At 44.8% G+C, this 27882-nt stretch overlaps 1 protein-coding gene across 1 annotated transcript; it reads right to left on the reverse strand.

Moving 5' to 3' along the window:
- Window positions 1-110: 110 nt before the first annotated feature.
- Window positions 111-27804, reverse strand: zbtb7a (zinc finger and BTB domain containing 7a). Its single transcript, XM_071345118.1, has 4 exons — window positions 27627-27804; window positions 15019-15555; window positions 13422-14335; window positions 111-7421 (listed from the first exon to the last, which is right to left on the reverse strand). Exons 2-4 carry the CDS (start codon window positions 15475-15477, stop codon window positions 7013-7015), a joined length of 1782 nt encoding a protein of 593 aa, XP_071201219.1. The 5' UTR covers window positions 15478-15555; window positions 27627-27804; the 3' UTR covers window positions 111-7012.
- Window positions 27805-27882: the final 78 nt, after the last annotated feature.

A 27882-nucleotide genomic window follows, 5' to 3' on the forward strand; every position in this document is an offset into this window, starting at 1 on the left:
AGAGAAACAATTTGCCTGACATTTGACGTGACAATAGCCAGAGACTTGCACTTGAATGCATTCTCTGCCTTTTCTTAGTTATAAACAAACACGAGCATGCACACACAAAGTCGCAACCATTGTTTTTTTTAATAGAAAGATCTTATTTTCTTTAAACCAGGACAACAGACATTTTTGGATATATTAAAAAAGAAAAACAACAAAAACCGAAACAAATTAAGTTATATGGTTTAGATGGTATGGATTTAGTGGTCTCATATACAACACAATTTATTTTCGTAGCCAAAAGTGCAAATCTCCAAAACCACCTATCCCGCATAACTTCCAACAGACACTAACAGCCAATGTTAAAGGAAAATGACTTTTCTGAAGAGGACAGGGTTTTTAGCATCCAAGCCTGACAGACAGGAAATAATCTGCCTCCCCCAAATGTGCAGCAGCGTTCTAAACTAGTATGGATGATTATTGTCATTTTTTACAGTCAGAAATCATTCTACAATGATAACAACTCGTCTCCCTCACACCTGCTATATGTCTGCATACTATATTTTGCTGAAACTAATTTTGATTTGACAGAAAAAAACTCTATCAAGGCCAATCAATTAATCGATTCTGTAAAAAACCTTAACTCCAAAGGTGACAAAAATGGCATAATCATTTGGTTGTGTCTATTTTATACCAGATCCAGCAATTTACTTTAACTACACAAGGATCACCAGTGTAGGGCATAGACACCACATATATTAATGAACCAGAATCAATATGTGGCTACTACAGTATGTGTAAATGATGCGAGGGATACAAAATAAAACAGCTTTAAATCTGCATGTTTGACATTAAGTAGTACAGCACAGTTCGCCTTCTCATAAAGCTTATGTTATGGATGTTTCTGTGCAATGCAACTCCCAATGAGATTATATGACTTGTTTTCCAAATATATTTGAGATTGTATGTGGAGATAGGGAGACCTTGCCTTTACCCTTCCACTCTGAGTATCTATCTATCAGCTGAGACGGTGTGTGTGCCAGAAGTGTATGTATGGCCTAGTGGGGCGGCAGCTCAAATGGACCTAAACCCAAATATCAAATATTCAAGTTTTCATTTTTTCATGTAGCTTTTGCATTTAAATAATCATCCATAATGAGAACAAAAATATAAACAATAATAATAACAATAGTAATAACCAAAAAACAACAGCACACAATATTCTGGATGGCCTTTTGCAAAGTGCTTTGTTACAATAGCAGAAGCTGAGACAGACAGGCAGTTGGATGGCCAAGTCTGGAGAGGCCCAACTCACTGCCTGTCTGTCAGACTGGGGGTGGTAGAAGGGGGGGACGGACAGATTGAAACACTCGGCTGTAAAACGCTGACTGTTCCTCTCCTTCCACCCCCTCCGTCTCCCCACGCCAAGACTCAAAAGTGGAAATTACAGTATGAATTTATGGAATGTATCCTCAATTGGTTGGTGACTTTAAACCACAAGTCTCTCTCCCTCTCCCACCTAACTTCCCCTGCTGAGGGCCTGTGATCTGTAATCAAAGGCCAGTCAGTAGAGAAGTGGACACCAAGGTCTGGAGAGAGAACCCCCCCCCCCCCCCCCCCCCTGTGCTTCTTATACCCAGCTACTTTTATACATTTCAACCTGATTAACACACACTTCTCAGCACTCTCCCTCCCACAGACAAGCTATTGAATCAACATTAACAATAGTAACAGGGGGGGGGGGGGGGTCACAGTCACATGGCAATGGGGAACCAACTGTTTCCGCACTCCGTGTTTTGAAAACCATTTCTTTAAACATTGGTACAATTTGCCAATTGTACATGGAAGGCAAAGAAAGAGATGTTAACTCTGAATCAAACCACAAACTGAACAGAAACAGGAACACAATGTATTTCAGTGTTGTTTTCCAACTTAGAAGCACAGAAAAATAGATCAACATTCCCCATCACCAGTTCTGTGACTCCCCTATGTCATCCACAATTTTGCTACATCATATCATTCCCAGTGAAACACAACAAGATGGGGCAACCTGAACCATTGCACCGCAACCCTGATCTGGTCTCTCCCATGTCGTCGCTGCTGACCAATTTGGTCCCGTCCCGCCCCAATCCTGACACTCCCACGTTGTGCAAACCATTGTAGCCCACTGACGTAGAGAGACTCCTAAACTGGCCAACCAACCAGCCAACAGCCTCTCTGGCCCCAGGGATGGCTGTGTAAGTGCCAGTGCCACGCTGTGCATTATGCCATACTACATATGTCATCCTCAGCTTGCTGTGCTTCACCAGCCTGGACATTCAGGTGTGCAGCACCACTAACAAAACACACTCCTCCAACCACCACCCACTCCTGTACCATGATTATTACAATTATCATTGTTATCAAATGTTTTGTCGTTTTTAATGCTTTCAGACATTTTATTTTGTGTCATAGTGAATTAGGAACAAAACATCTGGTGGATTTTGGATTAACCCCAACGATACGTCTTCTCTTTAAGGAGCTGTGAGACATCTTCTCAGCGTAACGTGTTGGAGAACCGGTGGTCTGGGGCGGAGGCTGGGAGGTCTCAGCAGGAATGGGAGCATAGGGCCACGAAGGAGGAGAGCTACACCATTACATCACCCAGTTGTACGTTTCTCTCACAGGGACACTTCTCACAATAACCAATTCATTCAAGTAAGTCATAGTAGTTTGGTCAAACACTACAGTGGGAGTTGGATTGAGAGTGTGGCTCACTAGAGATCAGCTTCCAGACAGTTTAGTATATATTGTCTTTTGATTCTGTCCCCCACCTGCCAATCGTCCCAATGTTGAGTATGGAAAGGTTTACAGCCACATTTTAAACTCTAACTATGTGGAAGTTAGAGTAAGGCGCTCTAAAATTAGAATGAGGGAGAGAAAGGTTCTTCCATTCCTTCCATTTTAAGTCACGTTCTTGCCCATGACCCATGTCCACCTGGGAGCTAGACGGAGGCCCAGCCTCAGACTTCTACTGGACCCATTAAACAAAGCTTAGTCCTCAGACAAGGCCAGAGAGTCCCAGGGACACTCACTCTAACTGAAGGACACCTGAATACATCTAGACCCTGAACACACTGCTCAGAGGGTTGTCATACCACCTCCCAGAGGCAGCATATATATATATATATATGGCCTGAATGTGTACAATATTTCAAACATGTAGTTTCAGATTCGCTGTTACAATAGTTTAGTCTCCTCTGTGTGTACCATCCTAAAACTTTCAAAGCACCTTCAGGTTTTGATGTATTCAAATCCCATACATCCAACATGTTGTGACGACTTATCAAAGTCTTTTTCTCTTTTGGTTTGGTTAAGTAATGTTGGTACACTTCTCAGAAGAACCTGTACATGATTAAGTCTGTTGGTTAGGGGAATGGATGGACTGTGTTGGACAGTTGAGTGTATAACACCCTGTGCCCACAGAAACTCAAGGGCCTTGCTGAGGTCTCACGCCCTCCTTCCTTTAGTAGTAGGACAAGGACTTTAGTGCAAACTCTTGCTGTCTCAGCTAAAGCACTATTTCCAGTGCTATCAGGCTTTATATCCCGGACCAAAACACCCCTTTAATCGAACTCAGAAAATACCCTACCCTCCCTAAACCCCGACCCACACACAAAACAGCCATAAAGTTGATTAGAAAAAAGTGAAGCTGTAGGGACACCTTTTTAAGAAGATTTGAACATAAAGACATAAAAGAGAAGCTATTCCATCTACACCATTGATTTTAGAGTCCACGGAAATAAAGAGAATGTGAACTGATTCTACACAATTTCCTGCATACATATCGGGGGGGTGGGTTTTGTTGGCGTGTGGCTTGGTCAGAGGTGGTCTCATTCTGGATATGTTTACAATTACTTTCATACCTTTATATCATATACAAGACATGAATAGCAATTCAGGGAGAACTCTATAAGAGTGTACTATGTACAATCAGGGTAACTTTGGCTTAACCAAGATTAAAGAAATAAAATAGGAATACAACTTGAAATCACAATATTAAGGCCCAAGAACATAAGTTGATGGCTACATATACTTGAGTGATAACTTAGAACCCCTAACAGATCACCTGACTACGGCTTCTTTCATCAGACCTATTCATATACATGACTATACCCTGAGCTCCTGGCTGTCAGGCTATACATATCAACCCCTCTCATCTACCTCCTTGTCTTTTACTTGATCTGTGTATATCAATACTGACAGACTATTGATTTGCATTCTTCTAAGAGAAGGAGTCAACATCCCAGGGAAATAAAGATTTCAACAGAATACAAAGCAGTGAAAAGCTATGGAAAAGATGGTTGAGGGTGTGTGGAAGTTTCAAGTATACTCACACACACCGTTAGTTAGCCACTACTTGGAAAAGGGACTGTCTGTGTATGATTGAACTGCCGTGCAGTTGGTCTGAAAGCGTCTGACTGTGTTCTCTTCTCTGTGATAATATGTGGAGCTATGAAGGGAGCTGGTGAACAGATGGGTGAAGATAGAGTTTGTTTATCCAGGCTTGCCCTGAGACCCTCCAGCCATGCGCACACACTCACACTCCGTCCTCACCCCCCACCCCCCGCTCTGCATTAAGACATGAACATAGACAACTCACTAGAGCTTGTTTTACCAAACCTAACTTCAAGTGCAATCAGTTACATGGGGTTATTTTGTCTTTAAAAAAAAATGTTTTTAAGGTCACAAAACATGTTCGTTTTTTGAACCCGCCTGACTTCTCTTAAGAGACCCGAAACACGCATACATCTTTCTTTTTTGGCAGCTTGTCGTCAAAAACTGAACAAAACCAGAGAACAAGCTTAACGGAACCACTTGCGATGGGGATATTAAGCTAATTCGCCTTAGTTTGTTTCAAAGTACCCGTTTCTTTGACAAAAGTGCCTTTCTCAGTAACAAAGTGCATTCAGAACCTGCTTCTTTCCCATTAAGGTGCAAAGGACTGATACTCAGGACACAGCATTGCAGCAATGGCAGGGGAATTCAATCTACAGTCACCGGCACGGCACACTCTCCTTTGCCCGAAAACCAGTGTACAAGTATGGTTAAAAACACAGAGTTGACTAGCCAAGCGACTCAAAACACAAAGACAAACGTGTTCAGATCTATGTGAACCAGTGGCCGTTTCCAAACACACGTCATAAGTCTGTGGAGCAACACCTCAAGATCTCTGGTGGCTGCACTCATGTTTTTTACCCACTATAAAGGCTGCCTGGCTTTTAGTGCACTGGCAGTTTGGGGGGCATGTTTCAACGTGTCCACAACTGGAGGAGCTGCTGACACTCCCAGCCCAAGTCTAGTGAGTGAGTCAAAGAAAAGACCCTGGCTGCCACACACCAACACCTAGCAGCAGTCCGGTCAGCCACCGACCAGACCTCCTCTACCCAGGGCTCTATAATACCCTGCACTCCACAGGCTGGTTTTGGGGCGTTGAAGAACTAAAGTGAGAGAGAGAAAACGTCTGATTTGAACCCGTTCTGCCTGGAAAAGTGGCTGTGCCGGGGAGATTATATTTTGGAATGCAACAGACATTGTGAAATCCCCCTCCCCTCAACCTGCCTCACCCTGCAGCTGTGTGCTTATTTGGCCTCCCAACTTGGACAGGTATTTATTGCTCTCTTCATCACACAGGTTGCCTCATGGTTTCGTGGTCCCTAGGGCAAAAAAGATTGGAATAAGCACTAATACACACCTTTTCTCAACAACCTCCTTTAAATATACCTCTCTCTGTTGGATATCTTTAGTGAAGCTGTGCAAACGTATATATCTCGGTCTATCCCTGCTTTTCGTCGTTCAACCTGCTGTTGGTTAGAGGGCAGATCCTGTCAGAACTGCACAAAGTTAACCACATAGTATCGCTTCTACCTTCAGGCAGGAACTCTATATACATCTCAATCAAGTGTTAAGTTTAGGACCAATGGGTTTCTAAATTCAATATATTCTAACATTCATATAGATTATTTTCTCTTTTACCCACAAGCTTCACTCTGTGAGAAATCTGACGTCAAGCCGAAGGAAACCCCGATTGGTAAGCTAATATACCTCAGCATTAAATCATCACCACGCATGTATACAAATGTAAAGTGTCAAGTACCCAAAGCAGTCACTCAAAAAGGGACAAACAACAATAAAGACAAATCAAAAATAAAATAGAAATGAAATGTCAGGGTTGTGAGGGCTAAGAGTCAACGACGTGGTCAAGCCGAACGGCACCATGGTAGTGCTTCAGAAACACACCCCTCCTCCCCTCGCGTTCCCTACCCCTGCAATGGAAGAGCCCCCCAAACGTGGATTCGACTCGACATTTAAAAAAGATGATCCATAGATTTTTAAAATATATTTTATCGAGTAAGTAACACTTAAATCAAACCCTTGTCTGATTCTTTCTGAAGCCTTTAGAAAAAAGGATGCTGCATCAGAGGTGTGGGTAAGTTAATCTTGCATATATTGCCATATTCTGACAATACTGTTTTTATGGTAACTGTACATTTTAGAACTGCAAAAGAATAGAAAAAGATTGGTTGCTTTCCATCTGAATATGAGAGATTACACTCAGTTCACCCCTGCAGCAGCCGGGTAGGTGTGGGACACCTCATCGTTTGGCTCTGAATTCAAAACCTATTTTAACTGCATAGTTTGCTCAGGGTTTTCTGTTGTTTTGTTATGCATATAAAGCATTTTTGCCAAATGTATAAAAACCCAGATCAGACAGAAATGACCCAGAAAGGAGACATCATGGGTGTGTGATTTGAAGCGTTCCTTGCTCTTTAACAGAACACTGACTCATGTTTGTCTGTTGTGTCTACTGTTTCCTAAAGCAAAGGGATAAAAGAAACTGAAAATATTAGATTTGTGACACCCTGATTTGGTTTATAGAGAAATAGTTAGTTTTTTTTTTTTTTTTTTTCTCCTCTTGTTTCGGCAGCGGCCCCTTAAGGGGCCAAGTATGACTATGGCGTCCAGCGTCCCTCCCTGTTTCCCTGCCTCAGTGCCCCGGCTCCTCTGGGCTCTCCTGGGGTTGGGGACTGTGTGCATGGACCCTGGAGGCCCCCTCTGCCGAGGCTGCCTCCATGCGCCGTCTCTCCCTGCCACTGCGAGGGCCGGGGCCCACCAGCCCCATGGAGGCCTCCAGGAGCCCGGGGTCCCGTACCCGAGGCTTGCGGCCCCGGCGGGAGGGAATACCGTTGCAGCCGTCCTTCTTGAGATGGCGGTGCAGGTGGTCTGAACGCACAAAAGTCTTAAAGCAGCTGGAGCACTGGTAGGGCCGCAGGCCTGTGTGCACGCGCATGTGGTTCTTCAGGTCGTAGTTGTGGGCGAACGCAGCACCACACTGCGTACACAGGTAAGGCTTCTCTCCCGTATGCTTACGCATGTGAACCTTGAGCTTGTCCTGCCTGCGGAGGAAGAACACAGAGGCTCAGTCCAAGACAACAGAGAATTGATTAGTACAGTAGGAACTCTGATAGCAACAAAGGTAGTTAAAGTACTAAGCAAACTACTACTATTAACCAAACAATAAGAATCACAATCTTATACACATTTTCATAGCCATTTCTGTCTATTATATTTCAGAAAAACAACCATTTCAACCATGTCTGTGTTGACATTGATAAAAAAGTATAAAATGTTCCAAAACGTAGCTATTTATCTTTGCAATATATGACACAGTACACATTGTTATATTGAGGAACGTGTGATCTTAAAGTAAGGTGTTTGCCTTGGGCAGGGTTCCCCAACTGGTGGCCCGCGGGTGATTTTATTTATTTATTTCTGAGTCCATTTAAAAAAAACTTTGTTTATCGTTGGACATATAAGACTGTAAAAACACCAGCAAATCAGCTCCAAGTGATTTTCATTTTTGGAAATCTGTTCCAAAGTATTCCAAAGAGAATCTATGTGATCGTATACAAATGTAAGCAAGGTTTGAAATTATTATGTTTTAGTCTAATATTTTATGTTTGGGCTTCTTGCGGTCAATTTGCAGTCTACAAATGACTTGCCATTATGTTCCGGCCCCCTGACCCTCCGCTCAATAACAAATTGGCCCGTGGCTGAATCTAGTTGATGGTCCCTGGCCTTTGGAGGTAGTTTGTCTCCCTGTGTCTATCTCCTTCACTATAACAGCTGATGGACCACTCCCAGGTATTTATTTTTTACTGCACTAGGGATATTATCGCTTGGATAACCTTACCTACTATTATGCATTGGGCACCCGAGTGGCACAGCGGTCTAAGGCACTGCATTTCAGTGCTAGAGGCACCACTACAGACCCTGGTTCGATCCCGGGCTGTATCGCAACCGGCCATGATCGCGAGTCCCATAGGGACTCCCATAGGGGAGGGTTTGGCCGGGGTAGGCCGTCATTGTAAAATAAGAATTTGTTCTTAACTGAATTTCCTTGTTAAATAAAGGTTAAATAAAAATTGTGATTATTGTTTCTTTTTCATTCTTTATGCAGAGTGCACTGCACAGAACACCTGAATAATTATCACTGTGAAATATGACTGAATTAATGTAATGCTTGTCTGTGTCAATTAATCCCCTAAGGGGTGGGTTGCCAAATGGCGAGATTGACACAGATTTTTGTATTTATTCATTCAGTCATTCATTCATTCATTCCAGGTTGTTTACTCTGCCATGGCAGCCAGGTCATCTGAGGATAGACCATAAACTTCACATCTTTATCTACACCATTTCTCAAAGCACACGTAGAGACCCGGCCCAGAGCTCAACGTTCAGTGTGGCTAGGTTCAGGGGAAATCTATTTCTGGAGCAGATACCTTCACACACTAATACCTGGAAAGTGGAAATCCAATAAATAAAAAATGCTGGTGAACGAAGCACGTATAGGCAGATGCACTCACTGACCTTAAACTACACACCACACACAGGCCACCCACCCACCCCACCTCTACACACACAGTGACACAAAGTAGCACAATGACAGAGGTGGATTATTTAAAGGGCAGGAGGAGTGATTTATTAGTGCGAGAGCAGCACACTCTTAACCCTGATCAAACAGGATTAAGATTACAATACCACCTTCCCTTCTCAGTGCACTGCCGAACGGCTGAATTTAGACGCCACATTTAGATCAGGCCCGCCCACCCGCCCGCCTGCGCAAAGGGTCCTGGGTATATCCAGTGTGCATCTATTTCCAATGCAAGTCCCTTGATTAATTAATTAAGGGGATGGTTTCAAGGAAAAGATGGTGCTCTTAAATACGAGAAAACTACCCTAAACCCCTCCCCTCTATCTCTGAAGACCATCCAGTTTGATTTCTATTTGCCATATATTTTTAACTGTGCTGTTTCACAAAAGGATGGGAATAAAAACAAACAAAAAATAACTATTGAAAAAAAGATTATATAGTATGTATAAACTGGAAGTAGAAACCTAAGTGTTGTTGTCAATTAGTTACCTCAAATTAGGGCAGGGGTGAAAGGGTTAGAGGAAAATAATAGAGGAACGTATATTTACAAAAAAATGTATATACAGTTGAGGTCGGAAGTTTACATACACTTAGGTTGGAGTCATTAAAAATCATTTTTCAACCAAACCACAAATTTCTTGTTAACAAACTATAGTTTTGGCAAGTCGGTTAGGACATCTACTTTACCATGACACAAGTCATTTCTCCAACAATTATTTACAGACATATAATTCACTGTATCACAATTCCAGTGGGTCAGAAGTTTACATACACTAAGTTGACTGTGCCTTTAAACAGCTTGGAAAATTCCAGAAAATTATGTCATGTCAAGTGGTGGTGTACCTGTGGATGTATTTCAAGGCCTACCTCCAAATGCAGTGCCTCTTTGCTTGACATCATGGCAAAATCATAAGAAATCAGTCTGGTTCATCCTTGGGAGCAATTTCCAAACGCATGAAGGTACCACGTTCATCTGTACAAACAATAGTACGCAAGTATAAACACCATGGGACCACGGAGCCGTCATACCGCTCAGGAAGGAGACACCTTCTGTCTCCTAGATATGAACTTACTTTGGTGGGAAAAGTGCAAATCAATCCCAGAACAAGAGCAAAGGACCTTGTGAAGATACTGGAGGAAACAGGTAAACGTATCTATATCCACAGTAAAACGAGTCCTATATCGACATAACCTGAAAGGCCGCTCAGCAAGGAAGAAGCCACTGCTCCAAAACCGCCATAAAAAAAAGCCAGACTATGGTTTGCAACTGCACATGAGGACAAAGATCATACTTTTAGGAGAAATGTCCTCTGGTCTGATGAAAAAAGAAATTGAACTGTCTGGCCATAATGACCATTGTTATGTTTCGAGGGAAAAAGGTGGAGGCTTGCAAGCCGAAGAACACCATCCCAACCATGAAGCACGGGGGTGGCAGCATCATGTTGTGGGGGTGCTTTGCTGCAGAAGAGACTGGTGCACTTCACAAATAGATGGCATCATGAGGGAAAAAAATTATGTGGATATATTGAAGCAACATCTCAAGACATCAGTCAGGAAGTTAAAGCTTTGTCGCAAATGGGTCTTCCAAATGGACAATAACCCCAAGCATACTTCCAAAGATGTGGCAAGATGGCTTAAGGAAAACAAAGTCAAGGTATTGGAGTGGCCATCACAAAGCCCTGACCTCAATCCCATAGAAAATGTGTGGGAAGAACTGAAAAAGCGTGTGCGAGCAAGGAGGCCTACAAACCTGACTCAGTTACACCAGCTCTGTCAGGAGGAATAGGCCAAAATTCACCCAACTTATTGTGGGAAGCTTGTGGAAGGCTACCCAAAACGTTTGACCCAAGTTAAACAATTGAAAGGCAATGCTACCAAATACTAATTGAGTCTATGTAAACTTCTGACCCACTGGGAATGTGATGAAAGAAATAAAAGCTGAAATAAATCATTCTCTCTACTATTATTCTGACATTTCACATTCTTAAAATAAAGTGGTAATCCTAACTGACCTAAGACAGGCAATTTTTACTAGGATTGAATGTCAAGAATTGTATTTGTATTTGGCTAAGGTGTATGTAAACTTCCGACTTCAACTGTACATACAGTACCAGTCAAAAGTTTGGACACACCTACTCATTCCAGGGTTTAATTTATTTGTACTATTTTCTACATTGTAAAATAATAGTTAAGACATCAAAACTATGAAATAACATATGGAATCATGTAGTAACCAAAAAAGTGTTAAATCAAAATATATTTTACGTTCTTCAAAGTAGCCACCCTTTGCCTTGATGACAGCTTTGCACACTCTTGGCATTCTTTCAACCAGCTTCACCTGGAATGCTTTTCCAACCGTCTTGAAGGAGTTCCCACATATGCTGAGCACTTGTTGGCTGCTTTTCCTTCACTCTGCGGTCCAACTCATCCCAAACCATCTCAATTGGGTTGAGGTCGGGTGATTGTTGAGGCAAAGTCATCTGATGCAGCACTCCATCACTCTCCTTCTTGGTCAAATAGCCCTTACATAGCCTGGAGGTGTGTTTTGGGTCATTGTCCTGTTGAAAAACAAATGATAGTCCCACTAAGCACAAACCAGATGGGATGGTGTATTGCTGCTGAATGCTGTGGTAGCCATGCTGGTTAAGTGTGCATTGAATTCTAAATGAATCACAGACAGTGTTAACAGCAAAGCACCCCCACACCATCACACCTCCTCCTCCATGCTTCATGGTGGGAACCACACATGCGGTGATCATCCTTTCACCTACTCTACGTCTCACAAAGACATGGTGGTTGGAACCAAAAATATCAAATTTGGAAATCTGACCAAAGGAAACATTTCCAAAGGTCTAATGTCTATTTCTCGTGTTTGTTGGCCCAAGCAAGTCTCTTCTTATTATTGGTGTCCTTTAGTAGTAGTTTTTGCAGCAATTCGACCATGAAGGCTTGATTCATGCAGTCTCCTCTGAACACTTGATGTTGAGATGTGTCAGTTACTTGAACTCTGTGAAGCATGTATTTGGGCTGCAATTTCTGAGGCTGGTAACTCTAATGAACTTATCCTCTGCAGCAGAGGTAACTCTGGGACTTCCTTTCCTGTGGCAGTCCTCATGAGAGCCAGTTTCATCATAGCGCTTGATGGTTTTTGCGACTGCACTAGAAGAAACTTTCAAATTTCTTGAAATGTTCCGTATTGACTGACCGTGTCTTAAAGTAATTATGGACTGTCATCTGTCTGATTATTTGAGCTGTTCTTGCCATAATATTGACTTCGTCTTTTACCAAATAAGGCTATCTTCTGTATACCACACCTGCCTTGTCAAAACACAACTGATTGGCTCAAACGCATTAACAAGGAAAGAAATTCCACAAATTAACTTTTAACAAGGCACACCTTTTAATTGAAATGCATTCCAGGTGACTACCTCATGAAGCTGGTTGAGAGAATGCCAAGCGTGTGCAAAGCTGTCAAGGCAAAGGGTGGTTACTATGAAGAATCTCAAATAGAAAATATATTTAGATTTGTTTAACACTTTTTTGGTTACTACATGATTCCATATGTGTTATTTCATATGTTTGGTGTCTTCACTATTATTCTACAATGCAGAAAACAGTACAAATAAATGAGTAGGTATGTCAATTTTGGACTGGTACTGTATATATTTACCAAAAAATATATGGGGGACTGGAAATGATGCAGACAGTTACATTGATGGAAGCTACAATCCATTTGCAATATTAAAGCTGATCTACCCCCTACATTTTTTAAATAATTATCATACGGGGAAACCAGTAACACAGCACTCTGGTCTAGTAGTCCACACTGGCCTGTAGCTAGCTGGGCTGTCTGAGCAGGGGCAGATTTCATTAACTGGCTAGGGACTGGGAGAGAGAGAAGGCCGGTCGGTTCTGCCGTAGGCAATAATCAACAAACTCAGGGATCAGTAAGTCCAAAACAAATTACGGCATTGGCACAGATAGGGCACCACTCTGCTTTTAACCCCACTGCCTGTATCAGAACAGAACATTTTATAGCAGCCTCCTCCTAGATAGCCTGTTATACCACCCCCTGTTAACATTCCAGGACTTTTCCATGAGCCCCGTCTCTATAAAACACATCTTTATGACACTGTCCCCATTCACTAGATGAAATATGAAACATGTTCATCTCTGACTAAAGTTTTCCAGAAAGGTCTTGACAAAATTATCCATATTTTGACATGGGGCGGGGGAGGGACATCTAGGAGATAATTTGTTTCCTATGCTATTAACAATGTTTCTCACTTTGTTTTCAGGATAGTGAATTAATTGACATATAGCAAACATTTGGCTAACGTAGCTATTGCTAAGCAGGAGTGTCCTTGGCTGTGGGACAACAGTGGTCTTGTTTTTCCTCCAGCCCTCTTCCTGACCATGAGTAGGTGTGACATGGGTGGTCAGTGCATTAATTGTGGCGTACCTGGTGAAGCGCACTTTGCAGATGGCACACTCGTAGGGCTTCTCTCCCGTGTGCGTGCGGATGTGGCGGGGTAGCTTGCCTGCACCCTGGATGACCTTGGAGCAGATGGGGCACTTCTGGAAGGCCTTGGAGCGCATCTTCCTCTCCCCTCCGCCCCCTCCTCTCTCTTCTCCTCCTCTTCCTCCCCTCTCTCCTCCCCCTCTATCTTGGCTGGAGCCTCCCCGTGTCGCCCAGAGGGGCAGCAGTCCCTGTGAGACGGCGGCGTCCTCATGCTGCGTGCTGTTAAAGTAATTCAAGTAAAACTCCACGTCCGGGTCCTCCCCCTCCCCTGGGTCCTCCCCGGCCGCGGCCCGCTCCTTCTGCCTCTCGATGGAGTCCATCATCTGCTGCAGGAGGGCGCTGGCCGAGCCTCTCTCCCCATCCCGCATGCCATCTTCCTCCTCTTCCTCCTCCGGCTCCAGTTTGGGCTCCGTGGGGAGGTAGAAGTGGCCGTTCTGGGCTGGGGCGTAGAAAGAGGCCCCTGGCCCCCCTCCGTTCCCCCTGGCCCAGGTCAGCATGTCCCTGTGATTCTCAGAGTGCTCCACCTTTACTTCGTCCTCCTCGTCCTCCTCATCATCATCATCTGGGTCCTGTGTGGGGGCCTGGGCAAGGTCCAGGGGAGAGCAGTACTCGCTGGGGCCCCCGGGGGCCCCGTTGCTGTGGGCCCCGTTGCCATGGTTAAAGTGCAGGTGTGTGGGCATGTCCCTGAGCTCTGGCGTGCTGCAGCTGCTGCTCCAGTGGGCCCCTCTCTGGAAATATTCTAGATACTCCCGGGCCCGCAGTCGATTCCCCTGCTGCCCCCATCCTCCTCCACCCTTCCCTCCCTCCCCCTCATCATCATCATCCTCCTCTTCCTCTCCTCGCTCACTGCCCGCCTATGAAAAAACAAAAACAGGATTTCATAACTCTCATACACTCACAATCATACTCAGACACACACAAAACAGAAAGACACATGACCATGAATATGACCACGCTACTTCTACATTTTGAAGCGTAGTATTTAACTGCAATATGCTTTGTCTGTATAATGCAGCTTGTGAAAGAGCACGCTGTCCTGAGACTCAGAGACTGGTGTTGGCCCAGCATGGGTAAGTGTTAAAAGTTCAGTGTTATTGTGACCCCAGGGTGTGGATATGTGTTTGGCAGTGTGAGAGTGAGAGAGAGAGATTAATAAAGAGCATGATGTAAGCGTGCTGACTATGTGATGGCCAAAGACTGATGATGGAGTGTTTGTTTGGTAGAGTGACGCGATGACAGAGGTTGTGTGGTACGTGGTCTGTGGCGGCGCAGTTGGATGAAAATCAAGAATGGCATTTTCAACACAATAGTTATAACTCAAAACAAGAGAGGTTTGACTGATTTCCACATAGGCCATACTGAATACATGTATTTTAACTGTAAGTCTTTGGATAAAATCGTTTGCTAAGTGACTATATTTCGATGCAGATCTACCCGCAGGGAGACATACTAGTAAAGGCCATGTGATGGGATGTAATGATAGGACAGAGACTGTTGACGGAATGTTAAGATAGTGTTGTCATGATGACCAGCCTACCGGCGGGGAGAGCACTTTGGTGTCCAGCAGGTGAGTGCAGACTTCCTGGACGGGCGGGATCTCCAGCAGGCGGGCGGCAGCCAGGATTTCTCCCACGGAGCTGTGACTGACCGTTAGCGTGGCTGTATAGGCAAAGTCCAGCAGGGCGCCCAGGGCCTCGGCCGCCACAAAGTCTATGGTGTAGACGTTCTGCTGGCTGGCGGTTGGGCCCGAGGTGAACAACTTGTGGAAGTAGGAGCTGCAGGAGGCCAGGACCGAACGGTGGGCAGTGAACTCCCTCTCCTGGGTGATCAGGAGCACGTCGCACAGCAGGCCGCTGAGGCGCTGCTTGTTCAGACTGCCCAGGATGTCTGCGCTGTGCTCGGGGAAGGGGATGCCCACTGGACCTTCCTCCGCCGCCTCCCCTCCCCCCCCACCCCTGAGCCGCCGCCCACCCCTCCCACCGGCTCCCGACGACATCTTCCACCAGCCTGCCGCCGAGCCGCCAATCACAGCCGCCGCCCGCGTGTCCGTCCTGCCGTCTGTCCGTCTGCCTGTCTGAGGGAGGAAGAGAAGGAGAGGATCAGTTCTCAGTCTTTAAGACACACATATGCCCAGTTCAATTCCTAGGCAATACTCCTTGGGATTGGGTAGGCACAGTATTACAGTAGCAATGCTAGGTGCCTCAGGGTAAGGGCTGGGGGTTATTTTGAAATTACAGTAATTTCAATGTGCAGGCGACAATGTGCTCCGACTGGAGACCACATGAAAATAATATTGTCAAGAGTTGCATGTGGGCAATTTCACAGTAACGGAATTAGTCTGACTCCAATTTTATACTTTAAAAAGTTAAACAAACTGTAAAACTCTATGCGCAAGGACTACTTTGAACAATGTACACAGAACATTTCACAAAAACATATTTACTGGAAGAATTGAATTATGGTAAAATCCCCCTTTTTATGAGACTACGTTTTCCAAAAACTCCGAATTAAGATTCAAAGATGCCTGCAGAAAGAATGGGGTGTCAGCTATGTCATCTTGAGTAAAAAAAAAAGAGGTATATTTTGGTTATTGAACTACAGTAACTACAGTGGATTTACAACTGTTAATGGAATTACGGTAACAGAATTAGATCATGGGTCCCTGATCTGTACTATACAGAAATACATCATTCTGGATATGAATATAATTCTCTTCATTGTGATGTATCCAGAATAGGTACACAAAAGGTAGAAATATGCAAAATCCTTCTTTTGCCTATTTGGTTGTTATTCTAATGAGCTCCTCCCCGAAATAAGACCACATTTGGTTGGTCCGGACCAGACTAAATCTGAACCAGTCATAGATATCTATGTTTCACAGTACAACACAGTAAAGTACAGTAAATATGTTCAGTACAGTACCTTATATTCTACTCATGTGTTCTACTCAACTGTATAGTACTGTACAGTGTTGGTTAGTGCCATTCAGGATTAGGTAGGACGATTTTTATCACAGCATATTGGATGACTGTCGTTCATATTCCATTCACCAGTTCAATGTAACATTGATAGGTTTAGGCTACTACATGATACGAGAATTTGCCCAATACCCATGAGGTTGCTACAACCTAGCCTATGAATTAAAGTTTACAACGTAAGTGCACAGGTCAAGAGACAAATTAGAGTAATCAAGGTGAAAGACAGTGACACATTCAATACCACCTTGCACACTCTCACCTGCATCTAGCTGATCTAGGGTGTAATCATTAGCCCAAACCGTTACAAAACGTTCCGTTTCTATTGGATAAATTCTTGTAGGTTCCTCCCCGTTTCGTTTGCTTCCATTTAAGAAATATTTTGCAACAGAATCGGCATTATGACTACACCTCTGATCACCCTCATACACAGTTGACTTTCATAGAGCCACATGATCACTTTGCTTGCTGTAAAATTCCTTCTAGCATCTACGCACTCTTTTCCTCTGACCATTTCACTCCGCTTGTGTACTCTACTTTTCTGTACTGTTCTCTGTATTGGTTGGTTCAGATTTGGTCTGGCCAGAGCGGACCGACCAAATTTCAACTACTTTTCAACGTCCATGGACATCCGGGATCGGTCGGTGCTCAGTGGTTGAGGATGCTTGTTACGGAAAATGGAAAGAGGGTAGGTGGTAGCTGTAATGGTAGCTGTCAGTAAGAGCTGGGAGAGGTGACATTAACTGGAGAGAAGAGGCAGAGAGAGGTTGTCCAGACTGTTTTCACAGTCTTGCTTTGACCACCAGACGACAGTAAGAAAACAGTTATGAGCTGAACATAACAGTATGCCAGTGGAAGGGAGGACAGTAGCAGGTGAACCAACTGTGGTTTTTGGCAACTATGATTTCCCATTGTAGCCAATTCAATTGCAGTAATTCCGTTACTGATTTATTATTAGTAAAAAACAATTGGTAGGTCTACCTTTCCTTGTTACTTCTGTGAACTTTCATTGTCCTCCCTCATGAGGGAGAGAAATTACAAAATATCTTAAAGATATGTAGGTTTGTGGTAACGGAATTACAAGACTCAAGGCAATGTTTAAGGTAAATGATTTCTCCAAAATGAAATATACAGTAAGTGTTCATATTAGTTGGCAGGGGTCTTTTCGTCAACATTGTGTTTTAATGTAGAGTTGAAGTCGGAGGTTTACATACACTTTAGTTTTTCAAACACTACACAAATTTCTTGTTAACAAACTATAGTTTTGGCAAGTCAGTTGTGTCATGCACAAAGTAGATGTCCTAAGTAATTTCTCCAACAATTGTTTACAGACAGATTATTTCACTTATAATTCACTGTATCACAATTCCAGTGGGTCAGAAGTTTACATACACTAAATTGACTGTGCCTTTAAACAGCTTGGAAAATCCCAGAAAAGATGTCATGACTTTAGAAGCTTCTGATAGGCTAATTGACATCATTTGAGTCAATTGGAGGTGTACCTGTGGATGTATTTCAAGGCCTACCTCCAAATGCAGTGCCTCTTTGCTTGACATCGTGGGAAAATCAAAAGAAGTCAGACAAAAATTGTTGACCTCCACAAATCTGGTTCATCCTTGGGAGCAATTTCCAAACGCCTGAAGGTACCACGTTCATCTGTACAAACAATAGTACACAAGTATAAACACCATGGGACCACGCAGCCGTCATACCCCCCAGGAAGGAGACGCGTTCTGTCTCCTAGAGATGAACGTACTTTGATGTGAAAAGCGCAAATCAATCCCAGAACAACAGCAAAGGACCTTGTCTTCACAAGGAAACAGGTACAAAAGTATCTATATCCACAGTAAAACAAGTCCTATATCGACATAACCGGAAAGGTCACTCAGCAAGGAAGAAGACACTGCTCCAAAACCGCCATAAAAAAGCCAGACTACAGTTTGCAACTGCACATGGGGACAAATATTGTACTTTTAGGAGAAATGTCCTCTGGTCTGATGAAACAAAATAGAACTGTTTGGCCATAATGACCATCGTTATGTTTGGAGGAAAAAGGGGGAGGCTTGCAAGCCAAAGAACACCATCCCAACCGTGAAGCACGGGGGTGACAGCCTCATGTTGTGGGGGTGCTTTGCTGCAGGAGGGACTGGTGCACTTCACAAAATAGATGGCATCATTGAGGAAGGAAAATTGTGGATATATTGAAGCAACATCTCAAGACATCAGTCAGGAAGTTAAAGCTTGGTCGCAAATGGGTCTTCCAAATGGACAATGACACCAAGCATACTTCCAAAGTTGTGGTAAAATGGCTTAAGGACAACAAAGTTAAGGTATTGGAGTGGCCATCACAAAGCCCTGACCTCAATCCCATAGAAAATTTGTGGGCAGAACTGAAAAAGCGTGTGCGAGCAAGGAGGCCTACAAACCTGACTCAGTTACACCAGCTCTGTCAGGAGGAATGGGCCAAAATTCACCCAACTTATTGTGGGAGGCTTGTGGAAGGCTACCTGAAACATTTGACCCAAGTTAAACAATTTAAAGGCAATGCTACCAAATACTAATTAAGTGTATGTAAACTTATGACCAACTGGGAATGTGATGAAAGAAATAAAAGCTGAAATAAATAATTCTCTCTACTATTATTCTGACATTTCACATTCTTAAAATAAAGTGGTGATCCTAACTGACCTAAGACAATTTGTACCAGGATTAAATGTCAGGAATTGTGAAAAACTGAGTTTAAATGTATTTGGCTAAGGTGTATGTAAACTTCCAACTTCAACTATGCCTTCATTTCTCAAAAATATACTCAGCTCTAATGAACTTCCCGTCAGTGCTCATCGGTCCTTATAGATGGAAATACCCATGTGTTGAAATGTTGCTCACTAATATCACAATAAAGTGGCTTGTCATTGCAAGTAATGGACCGGTTGACTCTGCTCACCAGCTCTATGGGCTGGTTACTGTGAAGAACCCAAAGTTCTTCACAGTATGACACACTGTTTTTTATGAACTCAATCCGGCTTTCAACTTACTCTTGAAAGTTGTAATAGTAGAATGCCATTTCGAAGTTGGGTATAATCAGCTTACCTCATGTCTGTCACTTTATACCTTAAACACCAGGCCCCAAAGTCCACTAAAGAGCCTGGAGGTGAGACATGTTGAAACATCATCAACGTACAACACTACAGTTACCATGATTTCACTGACGAACAGCTATTGGCAGACTTACTGTATTTACAGACCAATCTAATAGAACAAAAACAGTATAGCTATGGCATACATCCTTCAGTGTTGAATTAGCTGTATCTGGAATGCTGGATATATTGGCCCACTGCTGAACCTATTACCATGAGAGAGAGTGGGGCAGTTTAAGGGAGAGCAGGGAGGATCAGAGTGTATGCTGGGAGGAGGAGCAGAGGCGGGGCTGTGCAGCAGCGTGTGCATCGCTCTGTCAGTTAGGGTAGGGGGAGGCTGCCGGTTACAGACCCCGTGGAAAACCCCCCCTGGAGGACGACACGCACAAGCTGCAAGGGATCGCTATTAAAAAGGGAGGTTGTCAATCCAGTCTGAGCCGGTTACCCCACCCTGTATACTGTGTGCCAAGTTTCAGGAAAGGCTGTCCCCTCGCTCACGTGTGCAGGGGGATTAAAATTATAGACTGCAGCTTGCCTGCGTGGGGGAGGCGGGGGGCTCAGCAACGCAAGCCCTCCCTGATTTGTCCATTTACACACACACACAAAAGCCAGCCCCTCCATTCTCCATCTGCCAGGGAGACCCAGCAGGGGGTGAGGCCAGGGGGATTATTCTCTATAAGAGCAATGCATTCAAATGACATTCCTTCAGATCAAGCCTCTTGGTATGTACACTAGACCTGCTCAACCTGGCTGCCTCTCCTCTCCCCTGCTTGGCTCTTTCCCACACCTCCTCACAAAGCTCCACCTCTCTCCACACCTAGATCTCTGGCACTGTGTCAGCACTAACCACAGGTCATACTTAGGTAATTGCCTTCTGAGAAGTCAACTCTGGGTAGAGCTACGAACACAACTGCCCTTACTCTGCTATTAACTCCACGCCAACACTGTTGACAAAGGTTCAAATCCTTAAAACAGACCTGTCAGTCATGTCAACTCATGTGTGACATACATGCAGTGGCCAGTTTATTAGGTACACCACCCTGTTTAAGAAAATGGTTTGCTCCTACAGTGAGTCACGTGGCCAAGGCTTGCTATATAAAGCAGGCAGAAATGCATTGAGACATTCAGTTACTGTTCGATTGAATGTTAGAATGGGCAAAACGCGCGACCTAAGGGACTGAGCGTGGTATGATCGTCGGTGCCAGGCACGTCGGATCCAGTGTCTCAGAAATGTCCGGCCTCCTGGGATTTTCACACACAACAGTGTCTAGGGTTTACAGAGAATGGTGTGACAAAAAACATCCAGTCAGCAGCAGTCCTGTGGGCGAAAACAGCTCCTTGATGAGAGAGGTCGAAGGAGACAGGCAAGAATAGCGGAAGCTAAAAGGTGGGCCACAAACAGGCAAATAACAGAGCAGTACAACAGTGGTGTGCAGAACAGCATGTTGGAACGCACAACTCGTCGGCCCTTGTTATGGATGGGCTATTGCAGACCACACCAGGTTCCACTCCTTTCAGCTAAAAACAAGAAGAAGCGGCTCCAGTGGGCACAACATCACCCACACTGGACAATTGAGGAGTGGAAAAACCATTGCCTGGTCCGACGAATCCCAGATCCTGTTGCGTCATGCTGATAGTAGTCAGGATTTGGCGTAACAGCAAGTCCATGGCCCCATCCTGCCTGGTGTCAATGGTACAGGCTGGTGCCGGTGGTGTAATGGTGTGGGGAATGTTTTCCTGGCACATGTTCGGTTCCTTGATACCAATTGAGCAAAGGTTCAGTGTCCCGAAGAATTCAGACTGTTCTGGAGGCAAAGGGGGGTCTGACTCGGTACTAGATGGGTGAACCTAATAAACTGGCCATTGAGTGTATAAACACTTTTCTAAGTATGGAAAACCGGTCCATCTGTCTCGTGGTAATCTTAAAACAACAAGCTTGCAGCCTTGCACATGCAAATAATACTGTCCCACTTGGTCCCATTCAGAGTAGTGTGTGTCTTTTATTCATGACACAATGGCCTTTCATTTTGGCTCAACCCCAGTTAGCCTACTCTTTCTCCTTTAACCCTCTACCATTTTGATATGCAACTGACCACACCGCCACTACAACCTCTCCCATTGTCTTCCTGATAAAATTGCCCTGTCTGACATGGACAAATGTTATTATCCTCCAGCTCTCATCTGAATATGCTGTGGGAGGGGAGTGAGGGGAGAGAGAGAGGGATAGGGAGAGTCAGAGAGGGCAACGACAGGGATAACGGTCACGTCCTTCACAGTGTGGAAATAGATCCTGGGTGAGCCTACAGAGACTCAAGCCGAGTCAACCTGCTCTCACTGATGCTGCTGTTTACTGCACCAGGCTGCTGGGCTGGTCCCTGGTGCAAACCTGCTTACACATTATCCCCGGGACATGTATGCCTGACCCTGGTCACACACAGCTCTGTGGAGGGGAGAGGAGGCTGAAAGGAGTTAAAACAGCCCAGCATACAGTCCACTGAGGCATCCAGCTGCTCTGTCATGTCCTTTAACACAGGAGCTATAGGGAGAGTAAAGGCCCAGGCCAGGAATAACCCACAAAGATGACCCAAGAAAGAAAGAGGAAAAACTGTGCAAACAAACCTGATCCTGACACCTTCTCATGGCTTGAAACATTCCTTATCACTTATTCATGGCTGTGGGTGAGAGGCTGCAGCACCACACCGTCTCAGTTCCCAGGGCCGCCACCGACCAAGAGCTGCCTGCCTAGTTCACTGGGTCCCACTCCGCACGCACAGAGCGCTGCTTTGCAAGTCAAACCACTACTTACTGCTGCAGATCCCACTCCTCCCCCACCATCACTCAACACTAACCCTTGCGCTTGCGCCAAGTAAACGTTGAGAGCCGCTATCAAGATTAGATTTCGGGGATGATCCAACGCAAGACTAGGACAGGGATCATCAACTAGATTCAGCTGTGGGACGATTTTTTCTTGAATGGTTGGTCGGGGGCCGGAACATAATTACAAAATATTTGCAGACTGCAAACTGACCGCAAGAAGCACAAATCGATATATTTGACTAAAACAATCATTTAGAACCTTGCTTACATTTGTATATGATCACATCTCTCTATTCTGTGTGGGAATACTTTGGAACACATTTCCAAAATGTAAAATCACTTTGAGACAATTTCTTGGTGTTTTTACAGTCTTATGTTCAACAATGAAAATTCTCAAAAATATTAATTCTATATTTTTGCTTTTGCTCAGAACACTTGGTGGGCCAAATAAATCCACCGGGCCGCAAGTTGGGGAACCCTGGACCAGAACATCAACTTTGTTTCAGTTCAATTGGGCTTTTCTTAAAACCTGTGAGAGATAGATGGGCTTCTCCCCTAGTTACAGTAGTTCCCTTCTTATTTAATGACCAAAACAGTGAAATGTTGTGGTTAAACCGGTAGTTATAAACGTGGTTATAAACTGGGTGGTGAGTTTCACTGGAAATATCATCTCAGGTCAACTGAAACCCGTATCAAAGGATCTACAGTCTGTCCTACACATACCATTCAACCTGGAGTACAATGACTATCAACCTTACCCAGATCAACCTCAGGTGTTCCTTACATGACAAAAATGTATGTCACTTAAACTAAGTTCTTTACTATGATGCTTTAAAAGAGTAGTCAACACCACAATACTTTGTTGCTCTGCTGAAGGGAGTAACATAGAGCCCAGAAAACGAGCATCTTTAGCAGTGCAAATGTGTGGGGGATAAGTAGCATATCTGTGAATAACCAAACCAGAGTGAAACAACGACAGCAGAAGCCAGGGTCTAACTCCTAGAAGCATAGATTGAGTAATATAGATGGACAAGAGAGTTCAAGCAGGCTGTCTCTCCCTGGCTGACTGTCAGGGGATAAGCAGAGCCCCCTGATGATTAGTGACAGGAGTGCATGCAGCCCAGAGAAAGGGAATCACTGGATCGGGTCACAAGGGTTCAAGGTCAAGTCACAGAGGATATTACAGGATAATCGGAAAAGCTATGTGGAGAGGTGGGGGGGGGGGGGGGGGGGCTGGACAGTTCCAAGAAGAATGAGATTCTGACTGAGGTTGAGCCTGCCTGGTCTAGTGCTAGTATGGCTGTGTGAGTCATTACTGCCATGCTTGCTAGGATAGGAAGCTTGATTGGTCGTATTGGGAGCAAGCAGGAAGAGGGTGAGCAACTGCTAAAACTGGAGTTGTGGGGCTTGGCTACTCGACTTGAAACACGTCCGACGTCTGCCAAAAATCAGACAATGCCCCTGACTGAAAGGTATTGGGTGAGGCAGTCTTAAACTCACAACCTTGACATCAGACCACGGAATACTGTAAATTGAATGTGTTTCAAAAGTGTCTCAGACTTGAGACACCTTAGCCACTGGAAGAAACTAACCCCTCACTGCAGGAAGGGTTTGACACCATTATCTTAAATCTTTATATCATGTTTGTCAATAAAAGTTTAGTGCAAGGGGAAGTGGGAGATTTTTATGATTTAATTTCAAAGGTCTAAGTTCCTTTAAGGGTACCATTACCCCAGAGATCACGAGATAGCTGGTGGAGAGCCACTGTCGGGAATCACTGACTACTGTATGGGTTTACTGTACCATCCCCCTCCTCCTTGCAAAGTAAAGTAAACCAAAGTGAAGGCTCTACTTGGCTTTCCTTGCCTCCCTCCTCCAGCCTGACTTAGCTGGTCCAGAAACAGCCGTGCACATCTGGCAGCAGTGTTACAGAGACACAACTTCTGCTGCTGGAGCTAGACTTTCCTAACGCTGCCATGCTGTCAGTCAGGAAGTAGCGGATCCAAACTCCCACGTGGCACCAGAAACAGAACCCCTAGTAGGCCGTAAGCTACACCCATAGTGCCAAGTCCAGCAGCAGCTCCTCCCCTGAGCCCTGTGCCAATCTGTGAGTGCTACCGTGCATTGTGAGCAGAGGACTTCCTGTGTGTCTGTGACAGGCGTGTAACAGAACCTGCTCTGTTATCAGATGACCATCCCTCCTTCTCCCTCTCGCTAGCTCTCTCAGACATCAGCCCACCACATTGCCCACTTCCCCCTTCAGCTTGCTGAGGAAGCTGAAACACTCACCCACCAGCCCACGTCTAGAGATGAGAACTCACCAACCATGAGATGGTTGTCATATGGTACCCTCCCATGATCACAGGAGAGTTTGGCTAACTCTCTTTGATCCCTACGTAGTGCCTTAGGTCAACGTGGGATTACTCACTCAAACATCTGTTTTTTCTGACAACTATTGTCTAAGGTTGTCTAGAGTCTAATGTATGAAAACAACGACAGCATCCAGCAAAGCCAGAAAAAGGTGTGACATCTTGGAGACAACCCACCACCATGAAAGTAAACCATGTAAGTGAAGTCAGACTCACAACACAACGGCCTAGTCTAACCCAGGGCTGCATCTCAGCCTCTAATTTGATCAGGTTGTGTGAACTGCTTGCTTCATAAACCAGCAGGCCCAGAACAGCCCCTATGACTCCCCCAAGACAACAACACACAGAGCCCTGTCTGTCTGTTTGTCAGCTTGGGCCAGGAGCAGTGGGACATTTAACTGCTGACAAGGGGAGTTCACCCTTAATAACGGGGTAGCTTATAGTTTAGCGCACCACCCAAAAGCAACACAACCCCAAAACTAGTCCTTCCAAGGCCTGGCAGTGTAATAGCACGCAACCTGTCTCCTCCTGTCGCTGTGGACCTGCTAGTTTGGGGCATTATGGTGCATAACATACAGGAATATCAAACTGTATTCAACATGCTCACCGCCAAATTGATGGGTGGTGTCTAAGGCCTACCCACAGCCACTGAAGTCCCCTACAATTCCCCTTGAGTCTATTGTGAGTAGCATGGAGTGTCCCAACTTAACCTCTTAGTGGAATTTACTCAGGCTGAAAGTACAGCCTTCTGCAATTGGCACTCAGGAGTGGCACGAGTAACATAATGACATCAACACTGACATTTGACAGAATGAATAATGTTTCAAACTCTGCATCTGAAAGCTAACCAAACACTTCCCTGAGTCTGGGCGTCTGACAATAAAATACTCCCATCCCTCTCTCGGTCTACCCGCACGCTTCAAAACAAGTCCAACAAGTATGTGTTGCCAGGAATACGCATCTGTGAATTAGAAAAATAAGTTACGCTCCTTTAACGTCTTTTGACAAACCACCAACGTACGGACAGATACCGTAGACTAAATGATGTTGTGACGCAAATCACACAGTGCCATAGGGGCTACTTGAGGCAAGAGGGATGTAGAGAACGACAAAAAGGGTGTGGGCAGCCGTGGAGAAGAACTGAAAGTTAATAAACGAATAAAGGAGTTCCCGAGGGCAGAGGGTAAAGTTTCCAGTTGCTCAAGATTCCATGTGCTATGATTGTGTTATGGCAGCTCGTTTACTACACCTCACTAACGAGGTGAAATTGTCCACAAGAGGTGTCACATTTTCTTCTATCCAGTCACAGTCGAGCATTGGGGGTAAGGATATATAAAGGATCTGCAGTTGGCTCATTTATTCCTAGTTTCATATATTAATAACAATAACTAACATTACACACAATAACAACAATTCAGATGATTAGATTAACAACTGTACTAATTTTAAATCAAACCAGTAAGTAAAGGGTTAAAAGGGCACAGTGTGTATAGCCAAAACTTTAAGACAACAGTTTCTCTAAACATGATGTGCTCAACCTGCTCTGAGCAGTGCCCCATTTGCCATCTATTTTTTATATCCAAGTGGGTCAGGAACTCTGAACTCTACCAAGCCCCATCTCCCTCGCTCTCTTACACACGCAGGTCCTGGTATTTATTTCCTAAGCTCTCCCCTCTTTCACTCTCCTCAGTGTCAGGAGAGAGTGCAGTTTGAGCTCTTACCAGCTGGGCAGAAGCGTGTCCCTTCCCCAGGCCCTATCCGGCTCTCCTGCCTGCTCTCCTGTCTTCGTGTCTGAGCAGGGCCCTGCCTGGTGCCTCAGTACTGGAGCTTTGCAGACAGGAAACTTCCGAGTGGCCCTAGTCATACAGGCAAGCCCTTGCCTGATCCCAAACAAGCAGACACCTACCACCCCCCTCTATTTTCAGCCCACTGCTCCGCTCTGGCATCTCTTCCCCCTCTGTGATTGGCTTGACAGCTGCTCACTCACCACACCTCCTTGCTGGGATAGGCTGGTAGGTGTTCCCTTTCCTGTATGGCCAAGGGCAAGGCACTCTGGGATGTGGAGTCCTTAAATGCTATTTGACCTGCTTCACAGCCCCTGCTGCGAACTACGAGTCCCAGCTTTCCGTCCCTCACCACCCCCACTTCTCCAAGCCTGTTCCAACGTAAGCACTCAGGGCAGAATTATACACTTCAGTATGTTGCTAGCAGAATGCCAGGTATTAAAAGTACAGACCAGCCATCAAACAGGGTTGTGCTGCACACGAAAAAAAGGGTCTCGACCAAAACTGTCTAAGCCACAGCCAAACACTGGGGTAGCATTCTGTGACAACCCCTCTGTCTATGTTTTAAACCCACTTCAAGACTCCTGACCTAAATTAAGACATTCTTATTCTGATAAATTCCAAACCAGTAGGAAAGAATGAACAATGCAAGTGGGTCAGGAACTTTTCCCTCCAAGCATGATTTCTTAGTGAATGACACCATCCCAAAAAGTAATTCGCTTGTCATCGTACCTTGTCCTATAAAATTAGTTTTGGTTCCTCCTTCCTCTTCTTCAGAACCCACCCCCCCGAACGCCCCCATCCTCCTCCCCTAAGTTCTTCCACCTGCCCGTAAAGTTAATGCCTCAAACACGGCAAATAAAACAATCATAGCAAGCACAAAAGGTAAAAGCAGGAATCAGAGAAGTAGTTTAGCAGGAATAAAAACAGAACCCATTTCACCCCCCCCGCCAAGCATATCTCTGTCCCCTTCCCTCATTCTCCTCTCCTCCTATGCTTGCTCCCTCTTGTCGACAGGCCCTGGGTGGACAGTGGGGGGTATGCGGGGGTGCCTTTAGCTCACCTGCGATGGCCGTGATGGTGCTTGTTGTGGGTTAGCTCAGCCCTCCTCCTCTCTGGAGCTCTCTCTCTCTCTCTAACTGTCGTGCTGCTCAAAGCCCCATATGCGCTAACCAAGCAGCAGCAGATCAACTCAATTCCCTTCCTGGTTTCTGGAGGGCAAAGAGGTCCCTCCCTTTCTCTTGCTCTCCCTCCCTCTCTCTTAAAGAAACAGCATTCCCCTCGATGTTTCTCTTCCTCTCCTCTCTGGGGGAGCAAAG

Source organism: Salvelinus alpinus, chromosome 16, assembly GCF_045679555.1.
Source record: "Salvelinus alpinus chromosome 16, SLU_Salpinus.1, whole genome shotgun sequence".
Taxonomy (NCBI): Eukaryota; Metazoa; Chordata; class Actinopteri; order Salmoniformes; family Salmonidae; genus Salvelinus; species Salvelinus alpinus.

What these genes read in the sequence shown, in the direction of transcription:
- zbtb7a (XM_071345118.1), bottom strand. Translation starts at nt 15,477, where the DNA reads ATGTCGTCGGGAGCCGGTGGGAGGGGTGGGCGGCGGCTCAGGGGTGGG. An exon ending in CCAAAGTGCTCTCCCCGCCG is followed by an intron (nt 14,336 to 15,018) that starts GTAGGCTGGTCA and finishes GTTTTTTCATAG; the next exon opens with GCGGGCAGTGAGCGAGGAGA. An exon ending in TGCAAAGTGCGCTTCACCAG is followed by an intron (nt 7,422 to 13,421) that starts GTACGCCACAAT and finishes CTTCCTCCGCAG; the next exon opens with GCAGGACAAGCTCAAGGTTC.